This window comes from Erpetoichthys calabaricus, chromosome 9, assembly GCF_900747795.2.
Source record: "Erpetoichthys calabaricus chromosome 9, fErpCal1.3, whole genome shotgun sequence".
NCBI classification, from domain to species: Eukaryota; Metazoa; Chordata; class Cladistia; order Polypteriformes; family Polypteridae; genus Erpetoichthys; species Erpetoichthys calabaricus.
Window position 1 is genome coordinate 8,668,312 of NC_041402.2, and position 12,639 is coordinate 8,680,950.

Sequence of the window (12,639 nt, forward strand, 5' to 3'; positions counted from 1 at the left end):
AAAAGTTTAAACAAAGGCAAAGCAAGATAAAAACAGACAAAACAATAATTATAGCATTTTTGTTAATAAGCTTTCCTAAATAGAAAAGTCTTTAGCTGATTTTTTTAAAACAGCTCACAATCTGCTGTGTTCTTAGGCTCCCTGGTAGAACATTCCAGAGCCGTGGAGCAGCCACTGCAAAGGCTCGGTCTCCCATTGTATGAAGTTTGGTCACAGGGGGCGATGGCGGTAGGTATTTGTAAAATGGAGGTTTCTTGCAGTGGATTGTAGTATAAGGAGAACGTTCTATAAGATATTGTGGAGCATTTCCATGGATACACTGGTGAGTAAACAAGCAGTTTGTATTCGATACAGAGGTGGATAAGGAGCCGATGAAGTGATCGAAGGATTTGTGAAATGTGTTCATATTTCCGCACCCTCATCAGGATTCTTGCAGCACCATTTTGAATTTGTTGGAGCTTTTGAAGGCTCTTGTTGGGTATCCCGATAAGGAGTGCATTAAAATGGTCCAGCCTGGAGGAGACAAAGGCATGAACCAGCTTTTCAGCATCACAAAGGGAGAAGTAGGGAGGGAGTTTGGCTATGTTTCTGAGATGAAGGAATGCAATTTTACAAAAGGTGATGGACATGTGTATCAAATGACAGATGGGAGTCTAACTTGACACCCAGATTTCTAACAGAAGGGGAGAGGGTAATGGTAAAAAGGAAAAGGAAATACAATTTACAGAGGAACACAGCTGATGTGGGGTGCCAATTAAAAGAGCTTCGGTTTTACTGCTGTTCAGCTTGAGGAAGGTCTTGGACATCCAGGCCTCATTCTCATCCATGCAAGACGAACAAGTTGATGGGGGTGTAAGAGAAGTCGAATCCAGTCTCACATAGAGCTGCATATCATCGGCATAGCAGTGGAATGATACTCCATGCTTGCAGATGATGTGACCCAGGGGTAGCACATCTCATATATATTTCTCTTCTGGTTCGTCCTGCTTCCACGTCAAAACCAGTCCCGCCCACACGCAGCCGACACAGCATTTCTCGATTCCTATTCGTCGTCTTCCATGTCCTGCACTATATTGGCCTGTTGAGCGTAATCCATCCAACAAGTACTCGAGGTGCTGCCACGACGGTAAAGTAGCTTTACCACCTTTGCGGGAGCCACCTGTGTTTTTACAACAGCTTCTTACACAGAAAACATCAGAAGCTAAAAATTATCGTGAACACATTCGAGAATACAACTCTTCTATAGCATTTGCTTCCATGGGTGCACAGCTAACTCAACCTCCTTGCCACGGACCATACTGTTTTAAAATACACGGGCAAATTGATCACCAAATCTCTTCACTATATGCTAACACTTCTACCTCTCCGGGATATGGACAGTTGTATGTTTTTGACACAGCGCAAGCTACTGAAGTACGCTTACAAAATAAAGCAAATTCTGCATGCAGCGAAAATGTACTTCTCCAGCTAGATTCCATGCTCAGAACCTTCAACCCCTTCGCTAAATCATACAAACACATGCATGAAATCACTCAGTCCAATCCAACAGCATCTGTACGAATGGTTTTCAAGGAAACCCTTAAGCAGGATTTACTACGATACAATACCCCGACATGTCACACCGATGTTGCAGCAATTTTCGTCGGAGAAGATGGCAAAACACCTGCCGAAAGGGACATTTGCATCTATCCCATTGGCAACTCCTGTACACAGATTTCCACGCTCAATATGAATCACGATCCTATGGTTTATTCCCTTAAGGAGACAATGGCTGGCACAAAGATTTACAACATGTACCCGATAAAAGAACTGCCAAGCAAATAAGGCTTACTCAATGCCAATTTTACGCGTACAGATTAGCAATGAGGCATACTTTTAGTATTTTGCACTCCAGCGGCAAACTATTCCAACAGTACAGTAATCCCTCCATCGCGGGGGTTGCGTTCCAGAGCCACCCGCGAAATAAGAAAATCCGCGAAGTAGAAACCATATGTTTATATGGTTATTTTTATATTGTCATGCTTGGGTCACAGATTTGTGCAGAAACACAGGAGGTTGTAGAGAGACAGGAACGTTATTCAAACACTGCAAACAAACATTTGTCTCTTTTTCAAAAGTTTAAACTGTGCTCCATGACAAGACAGAGATGACAGTTCCGTCTCACAATTAAAAGAATGCAAACATATCTTCCTCTTCAAAGGAGTGTGTGTCAGGAGCACAGACTGTCAGAAAGAGAGAGGAAAGCAAACAAATCAATAGGGCTGTTTGGCTTTTAAGTATGCAAAGCACTGCCGGTACAAAGCTGTTGAAGGCGGCAGCTCACACCCCCTCCGTCAGGAGCAGGGTGAGAGAGAGAGAGACAGAGAAAAACAAACCGTCAAAAATCAATACGTGCCCTTCGAGCTTTTAAGTATGCGAAGCACCGTGCAGCATGTCGCTTCAGGAAGCAGCTGCACAGAAGATAGCAACGTGAAGATAATCTTTCAGCATTTTTAGACGAGCGTCCGTATCGTCTAGGTGTGCGAACAGCCCCCTGCTCACACCCCCTACGTCAGGATCAGAGAAAGTCAGCGCGAGAGAGAGAGAGAGAGAGAAAAGTACGTTGGGTAGCTTCCCAGCCATCTGCCAATAGCGTCCCTTGTATGAAATCAACTGGGCAAACCAACTGAGGAAGCATGTACCAGAAATTAAAAGACCCATTGTCCTCAGAAATCCGCGAACCAGCAAATAATCCGTGATATATATTTAAATATGCTTACATATAAAATCCGCGATAGAGTGAAGCCGCGAAAGACGAAGCGCGATATAGCGAGGGATCACTGTACATCGTAGATGCGTATGTTAAAACAGAGGGCGCGCGTCTCAACTATCTCAGATTACATCAACAAGATCTGCGCATTGAACTATTAGACGCACTGCAAGCAAACGCTGAAAATAACGTTTGTGTAGGCAAAATGATCATATGACCGTCCACATTTCCAGGAAGTCCAAGATACATGCAAGAAAACTATCAGGATGCCATGGCCATAGTACATAAATTCGGAAAGCCAGATTTATTTATCACTTTCACATGTAATCCTGCTTGGCTGGAAATTCTACATGCACACTGCATCTTTCAAGAAGTATTTATTTCTTCTTAACTTCTGAATTCCTCTCACCGTTTTCAGTTCCTATTCTTACACCGCCGTATGCTACAGCGGGCATCGGCTAGTAGATATTAAAAAGGGGACTGATCCTTGTGGGACCCCACAGGGGACAGTGTGGGTATGATATTTAGCATCCCCCAAGGCCACATACTCAGCCTATCTGTAAGATAGGACTCGAACCACTACAAAAGCAATGCCAGAAAGTCCAATTATATAGTGAAGACGGTGAAGGAGAATATTATGATCTACCATATCAAATGCAGCTGTGAGGTCCAGGAGGATAAGGAGTGATGGAGAGCCCTGGTCAGCAAGTCATTGGTGACTCTGACCAGGGCTGTCTCTGTACTGCAAGAAGTTCGGAAACCAGATTGAAATTTTTCAAACAGATTATTATTATATTACATCACAACTGAGACAATTTGGGCAGTTTTGTTTAGTCCAGATTATCCAAGTGGGCAGTGCATTCAAATGGAATTTCTGAATCGGCAACTCGGATTTACAGTCTCTCCAACAGCACGTGAATGCAGAGTATGCTATGGAATTTGTCCTAAACCAGGGGTCACCAACTCTGGTCCTGGAGGACCACCATGGCTGCAGGTTTTCATTCTAACTCTTATTAATAAGTGACCTGCTTGTGCTGCTAATTAACTTCTTTTGAACTAATTTGAATTGACTTGCTCTTGAAGACTCAGACCTCTTAACTGTTTCTTTTTTCCTTAATTAGCAGCCAAACAATAATGAGGTACAAAATGAGCCAAAACAACTGGTGTCCATCATGATAGATAGATAGATAGATAGATAGAAAGATAGATAGATATATAGATAGATAGATAGATAGATAGATAGATAGATAGATAGATAGATAGATAGATAGATAGATAGATAGATAGATAGATAGATAGATAGATAGATAGATAGATAGATAGAATACTTTATTAATCCCAAGGGGAAATTCATGTATCTGAAAATAAAGAACGATGAAGGTCTCAGGAATGCTGATCTACTCAGGTCCACAAAACATTTTAACAGAGTTCTCCAAAAAGAGAAAATTGACAATTTCAGAAATGTCTGCTAACGCACCACGAGAGCCGCGGAATTAAAGAACAAGTTTAATTACCAACAACAATTGGTGCCTCATTAAGCAACTGGTAGAAGTGAAATTGAGGGCCTCAAACTCCAACCACTTAGTTGGTCTTCTGTTGGCTCCCTCACTTCACATTTCATTTCTGTTTGGGTGCCATTTAGGGAAAGAAATTAAGCATTTCAGAGGAATGATGAAGAAATTCAGGGGAACAAATCTTAAAAAATAAAAAAACAATTCAAGTAAAATTAATTCACAAGAAGTTAACTAGCAGCACAAACAGAGCACTCATTAACAAAAGGGTTAGAATGAAAATCTGCAGCCACGATGGTCCTCCATGACCGGAGTTGGTGATCCCTGTCCTAAACCCTCACGGGACTAGTAATACAACAGAAAATGAAAACAAAACCGAGAACGGTTATGAACAAGGCTGCCCTAACACAAAGAACTTTTGGCCAACCAATTATTCAGGATGTATTCACCTGCAGAGATACAGCACCATACGTCACCACAGGTCTATGGCAGCAGCTATATGCCAAATTCAAGACAGAACATTAGGACAATCTAGACAAGAACAGGCCATTCAGTCTAACAACGCTTAACAACCCCATCCACTTGATTCTTCCAAAATAACATCAAGTCGAGTTTTGAATCTCCCTAAAGTCCTACTGTCTACCACACTATTTGGTCACATTTTACTTGTGTCTGTGGTTCTCTGTAGGAAGAAGAACTTCTTCAGGGTAAATTTCGCCCAAACATTAAGAAGTTTCCAACTGTGTCCCCGTTTTCTTGCTGAACTCATCTTACCGTCACGGTCTAAATCCACCAGACTAATGCCCCTCATCATTTTAAACACTTCAATCATGTCGTCTCTTAATCTCTGCTTGTTTAAACTGGAAAGGCTCAGCTATTTTAATATTTTTTGTTAACTTCTCCCCTGTAGCCCTGAAATCAGCCTCGTCGCTCAACTCTGGACATTTTCTAGTGTTGCTATGTCCTTTTTGGTATCCCAAAGACTCAAAAGGCACACAGTACTCCAGATCAACACATTAGGGTGCTACATAACCTCACATTCTGTTAGCCTTCTTAATGGCTTCTGAACACACTCTGGAAGTTAACAGTGACGAATCCAATACGACTCCTAAATCATAAAGTGTACTTTCAATTTTTGGACATCCCACTGTGCATTCAAACCTAACAATTGTACTTCCTACATTTAATACTTCACATTTATTGACATTAAATATCATCTGCCACAAATCTGCCCAACCATGTGTGATGTCCAAGTCACTCTGTGATGGTTCAACGGATTCAAGATTATCTGCCAATCCAGCTATTTTAGCATCATCTCCAAACATGACCAGCTTGTTATTTATAATTCTATCCAAACCATTTATATATAAATACAGTCATATGAAAAAGTTTGTGAACCCCTCTCAGCCTGCATAATAATTGACTCTCCTTTCAACAAAAAAGATAACAGTGGTATGTCTTTCATTTCCTAGGAACATCTGAGTACTGCGGTGTTTTCCGAACAAAGATTTTTAGTGAAGCAGTATTTAGTTGTATGAAATTAAATCAAATGTGAAAAACTGGCTGTGCACAAATGTGGGTCCCCTTGTCATTGTGCTGATTTGAATGCCTGTCACTGCTCAATGCTGATTACTTGGTGTGATGAGCTCATTACGCCTTGAACTTCATAGACAGGTGTGTCCAATCATGAGATATAAAGGGATTTAAGGTGGTCAATTACAAGTTGTGCTTCCTTCCCTTTCACTCTCCTCTGAAGAGTGACAGCATGGGATCCTCAAAGCAACTCTCCAAAGATCTGAAAACAAAGACTGTTGAGTCTCCTGGTTTAGGGGAAGGCTACAAAAAGCCATCTCAGAGGTTTAAACTGTCAGTTTCAACTGTAAGGAATGGAATCAGGAAATGGAAGGCCACAGGCACAGTTGCTGTTAAACCCAGCAGGTCTGGCAGGCCAAGAAAAATACAGGAGCGACATATGAGCAGGATTGTGAGAATGGTGACAGACAACCCACAGATCACCTCCAAAGACCTGCAAGAACATCTTGCTGCAGATGGTGTATCTGTACATCGTTCTACAATTCAGCACAATTTGCACAAAGAACATCTGTATGGCAGGGTGATGAGAAAGAAGCCCTTTCTGCACTCACGCCACAAACAGAGTCGCTTGTTGTATGCCAATACTCATTTAGACAAGCCAGATTCATTTTGGAACAAAGTGCTTTGGATTGATGAGACAAAAATTGAGTTATTTGGTCAGAACAAAAAGTGCTTTGCATGGCAGAAGAAGACAGCATTCCAAGAAAAACACCTGCTACCTACTGTCAAATTTGGTGGAGGTGCCATCATGCTGTGGGGCTGTGTGGCCAGTTCAGGGACTGGGGCCCTTGTTAAAGTCGAGGGTCGGATGAATTCAACCCAATATCAATAAATTCTTCAGGATAATGTTCAAGCATCAGTCACAAAGTTGAAGTTACGCAGGGGTTGGATATTCCAACAAGACAATGACCCAAAACACAGTTGGAAATCTACAAATGCATTCATGCAGAGGGAGAAGTACAATGTTCTGGAATGGCCGTCACAGTCCCCTGACTTGAATATCATCGAAAATCTATGGGATGATTTGAAGCAGGCTGTCCATCAAATTGAACTGAGCTGGACAGATTTTGTATGAAGAATGGTCAACAATACCTCCATCCAGAATCAGACACTCATCAAAGGCTATAGGAGGACAGCGTCTAGAGGCTTAGATTTGAAAAGGAGGCTCAACTAAGTATTGATGGCATATCTCTGTTGGGGTGCCCAAATTTATGCACCTGTTTAATTTTGTTATGATGCACATTGCATATTTTCTGTTAATCCAATAACCAATGTCACTGCTGAAATCCTACTGTTTCCATAAGGCATGTCGTATATTAAAAGGAAGTTGGTACTTTGAAAGCTCAGCCAATGAGAAAACAAAAATCCAAAGAATTAACTTTTTCATATGACTATTAAAAATAGTGGCAACCCCACACTGACCCCAGAGGGACACCACTCTTAGCTTTGCCAATGTAAGGTGTGGTTCCTCACACCATCACCCTCTACCTCCTGTGTGTTCTACAAACTAAACCCTCAACTCCCACCGCTTTTAGTCTGATGCCCCATCTCTTGTGTGGCACCTTACCAAATGCTTTCTGAAAGTCAAGATGTTGTATGCACCACTTTGATTGCATCCTTTTGTTGCTTCCTCGCAGAATTCCAGGATGTTAGTAAAGCATGACTTCCCTCGTCTGAGCGAATGTGACTGCCAAGTAAAACTCCTGTCCTTGCCACGTGCTGCTCAATCATGTGACGTCCCTGCACGTCTAGACCACCCGTTTGGTGACAGCAGTCTATAGGTTGGCACAAATCAATTTGATTCACACACTAACCACACCAAACCCTAACAGAGAATGTTAAATAACCCCCAGTCTTAACCCTTAACTACTCGCACCTTTTCACATCTCATAAGTACTCGCACGGTGTACTTTATGCACCAGTGTTAATATGGTTGGTGCACGCTTTGAGGATGTAATATGAAATATTGCAATAATTTTAAATTGTATGTTTTTACTGTAATTTAATACCATACTACTGAATAGTATGACAAGGTCTAGAACTATCTGAAAATAAACCTGATCCACTTCTCCAGTCCTCACTCATCACCAGTCACACGTTCATCCACTGCAGGATTTACACATGGATCACATTTCACTTCAGTCATTGAATGTTCTTTGCAGACAGTCTCATCGCAAGAACAACACCTCATCTTTGTCATCCATACGTCAGTACCTGCGTGGTGTGCCAGATGCACCATATGGAACTTGCGACTGAGCATCCACTCATAAAACCGGCACCAGGCACGCTGGAGGGAAACCACCGCAACACTGAACTTGTAGTGAATCAAGCGGAGGAGAGATGGCGGATCCTGCCGGTTAGGTTCAAGTAAAAGGACGCTGGACAAAGATAACAAAATGGTATACAAAATAAACCAGTGCGAGTAGTTAAGGGTTAACTGTTTAAGGTACATGTTAACCATACTATCCTCTAACCTTAACTTCCATCCTAAAACTGATGACATAGACCTGCCAGAGATGGATGGTGGTGTTGTAGCAAGTGGATGAGACTGAAGCGTGTCAAGAAACGGTGCTGGGTCTCCTTCACACCAGCTGCCACCTTCTTCTGTCGGCTGCTCCTGTTAGAAAAAGATGATCCGCTGTGGCGACCCCTATCTCATTCTGTCCTCTCCATCTCGCTCTGTTACACCCATCACCACATCCATAAACCTTCCTCTTTTCATCTTGCCTGGCAGCTCTATCCTTAGTACCCTTCTCTCAATATACCCCTCATCTCTCCTCTGCACATGTCCAAACCAACGCAATCTCGCCTCTCTGACCTTGTTTCCCAACCATCCAACTTGAGCTGACCCTCTGATGTCCTCATTTCTAATCCTGTCCATCCTCGTCACACCCAATGCATCTTTATCTCTGTTATCTCCAGCTCTGTCTCCTGTGCCACTGCCTCCTGCCCATATAACATAGCTGGTCTCACTACCGTCCTGTAGACACTCTCACCTCGGAGTACTGCACCCTCCACCCATCCTTCTACTGATACCAGCATAGGAGAGAGTTTCCCCCCAACCCACAATTACAGCAGCCCAGGTAAGCAGAGAGCTGAGGAGACTTTGTGCCAGCAAAGCAGCGGGTCCAGATGGAGTATCGCCACAACTACTGAAGGCCTGTACACTGGAGCTGAGGAGTCCTCTACAGCGCATCTTCAACCTGAGCCTGGAACAGGGGAGAGTCCCGAGGCTTTGGAAAACATCTTGCATCACCCCATGCTAGTGAGCTGAACGACTTCCGGCCTGTCACTCTGATGTCATATGAGGTGAAGACCATGGAGCGGCTGCTGCTTCACCACCTGAGGCCACAGGTCCAACACACCCTCGACCCTCTGCAGTTTGCATATCAGGAGAAGGTGGGAGCGGAGGATGACATCATCTACATGCTACACCATACCCTCTCCCACTTGGACAGAGGCAGTGGTGCTGTAAGAATTATGTTTCTGGACTTCTCTAGCGTCTTCAACACCATCCAACCTCTGCTCCTCAGGGACAAGCTGGCAGAGATGGGAGTAGATTCATACCTGGTGGCATGGATCACGGACTATCTTAAAGACAGACCTCAGTATGTGCATCTCGGGAACTGCAGGTCTGACATTGTGGTCAGCAGCACAGGAGCGCTGCAGGGGACTGTACTTTCTCCGGTCTTGTTCAGCCTATATACATCGGACTTCCAATACAACTCGGAGTCCTGCCACGTACAAAAGTTCGCTGATGACACTGCTATCGTGGGCTGCATCAGGAGTGGGCAGGAGGAGGAGTATAGGAACCTAATCAAGGACTTTGTTAAATGGTGCGACTCAAACCACCTACACCTGAACACCAGCAAAACCAAGGAGCTGGTGGTGGATTTTAGGAAGGACCAGGCCCCTCATGGACCCCGTGATCATCAAAGGTGACTGTGTGCAGATGGTGCAGACCTATAAATACCTGGGAGTGCAGCTGGATGATAAATTGGACTGGACTGCCAATACTGATGCTCTGTGTAAGAGAGGACAGAGCCGACTATCCTTCCTTAGAAGGCTGGCGTCCTTCAACATCTGCAATAAGATGCTGCAGATGTTCTATCAGACGGTTGTGGCGAGCGCCCTCTTCTACGTGGTGGTGTGCTGGGGAGGCAGCATTAAGAAGAAAGACACCTCACACCTGGACAAACTGGTGAGGAAGGCAGGCTCTATTGTAGGCACGGAGCTGGACAGTTTGACATCCGTGGCAGAGTGACGGGCGCTGAGCAGACTCCTGTCAATCATGGAGAATCCACTGCATTCACTGAACAGGATCATCTCCAGACAGAGGAGCAGCTTCAGTGACAGACTGCTGTCACCGTCCTGCTGCACTGACAGACTGAGGAGATCGTTCCTCCCCCACACTATGTGACTCTTCAGTTCCACCCGGGGGGGTAACCGTTAACATTATACAAAGTTATTGTCTGTCTGTATACCTGCATTGTTATCACTCTTTAATTTAATATTGTGTTTTATTAGTATGCTGCTGCTGGAGTATGTGAATTTCCCCTTGAGATTAATAAAGTATCTATCTATATCTATCTAGACCTTCCCTTTCACTCTTGCTGATGCCCATCTGTCACAAGTCACTCCTGACACTCTCCTCCACCCTGGGCTGTCCTAACAGCATTATAGGCCCCAGTGTAAAGCAGTGCACTGGGCTCCCTGCCTACACAACCACTCAACAAGTCACAACATACATAGATCAGCACGGAGCTCCTATGCTTGTGGGGCCCTCCGGCAACTGCCCAGCATGCCCATGCGTTAAGATGGCCCCGCCTCCTTCCTGCACTCTCTTCTTCACTTCTCTTCCACAAACCCCATTACTCTGTACCGCTGACCCCAAGCATTTAAACTGCTTCCTGCATCATATGCCTGCATAATAACTCACTGCCACTGTAACTGCCAAGTCAGAAATACTTTTTGTTTTTAGACATGCTGGTGTATTTTTTTTTTGCGTTGGGGGCTTGTTGTCTGTCGTTATGTTTATTTAAGTTTCTGTAAAAAGTCAAGTAAGTGTGGAACACATAAATACCAATCGCGGTTTATTTTAAGAAAATAATGACACTCCGATCACATTAAATAAACTTCAGCAACAAACCCGACAGCCCGTTTAAGGCGAAGATAAGCGACGGTCGCCAGGGGGCACATCCTAGGGGTCCTCGGTGCGATCGCCGCTTTAATTTCCACTGGCAGGTGTAAAAAGCGACGGAACGACACGACTTTAAGGAGATTTTCCACTTTCTTCCTGCTTCGTAACTCCAGCACATCTCGACAAACAAACTTGGACAAGCCAAACCCCGTCACCCTCCCACCCCCCACCGTTCAAATCAGGCATTTAAAAAATAGAAAAATCTATAACAACCCTAAAAAAAGTGCTAAAACGAAAAGGACACGGGACTACGCCATCATTTTAATCCCAAAGTAAACTCAAACTGCCATCCGTTAAACTGAAATGACTTCTCTGGGGTCGAGCATTTAAATCGAGCTTACGTATGGAATCCGGCAGTTGTGCTAAATGTCACCGCTTTCAATCGCATTCTGCAAGGAAATTAAAACGACCGAAATACAGCGACCAGTTTATTTACTTTTCAACGGACTGACAACCCACTGTTTTGTTTTCTTTCTCCAGGTGTAAAGAGATCTCCTCAAGGCCACCTTACACCGCGGGGTTTTCCTGAACCCGATGGGCCGCCGCGAGCGTCTGCAGCCTCGGCTCCGCTGCCCTGCCACAAGCCGGTAGACGTGGAAGAGTGCGGGAGTGCGCGTGCTACGTGTCAGCGTCTAGAAGAAGCGCAACAACACGACGCGAGCGGGAAGCCCGCTTGAAGAATACTTCACACTCGGCCTTCCTACCTTTTTCTTTGCCGAAGCCAGCTTGTTTTGCCTTGTCTCGTCAGCCATCCTGCGGCTCTGCTCTGCTCTGCCCTGTCCGGTCCGGTCCGGGATGCGAGGCAGGATTCAGGAACACGTCACTAAAGAAGGATCGGCAAGGTGGCTGCCCTGCCCCCGCCAACCGGCTGCTCCTTCCCTCGACGGCCTTCGAGTGGCGCTAGTCTGCGCCTTTAGGGAAACCGCCATCCTGACGGAAGGTGAGCGCACTGCCTTTTTGATTGATTGATTTATTTATTTAGAAATTACACATGCATGTATATCAGTGTCTGTTATTACTGGGTTATTGGCGCGACCTCTTTTTGTGGCTTGTGACATTTAATTTTTGTAATAGGAAGAACTTTGCCCCAAGACTGTTGGTCTTCCTATTTCTCATTCTTGCATTAGGGACGTTTTTAGGCATAGGCAAAGTAGGCGACCGCCTAGGGCCCCCACTGCCAAAGGGCCCCGCCCAGCCATTTTGTTTTTTAGCCGTAACCAAATACAACTTACAGGTCCATATTTCAGAAGTACAAATTTTCAGTGGGAGAATTATCAGTATGGTTACATGTGAGGAGAGAGGAAACAGTGACGACAGGCAGCATTGACGGTGATGGTGGGTCCTGGGGTAGTGGGTGGGCACTGGGGGCAGATCATCCTCCTCACCTGCCAGGACGTCTGCACATCAGATCGATTATAATGGCTTAGCATTAATATCAGTTGGGCACGAAGTCATCGACTCCCTCGATTATTCACACTTAATAAAAATAATAATAATTCATTACATTTATATAGCGCTTTTCTCAGTATTCAAAGCGCTATCCACACAGGGAGGAACCGGGAAGCGAACCCACAATCTTCCACAGT

The 12,639-nt window shown here is 44.5% G+C and overlaps 1 protein-coding gene across 5 annotated transcripts in view; it reads right to left on the reverse strand.

The window, feature by feature from the left end:
• Positions 1 to 11,932, reverse strand: part of golga2 (golgin A2) — a 138,878-nt gene extending 126,946 nt beyond the window's left edge. For all 5 annotated transcript variants that reach the window (XM_051931966.1, XM_051931964.1, XM_051931965.1 and 2 more), the window contains exon 1: positions 11,758 to 11,932. In XM_051931966.1, the coding sequence (XP_051787926.1) occupies positions 11,758 to 11,805 (48 nt within the window). In that variant the 5' untranslated portion in view covers positions 11,806 to 11,932. The remainder of the gene's footprint in view (positions 1 to 11,757) is intronic.
• Positions 11,933 to 12,639: the final 707 nt, after the last annotated feature.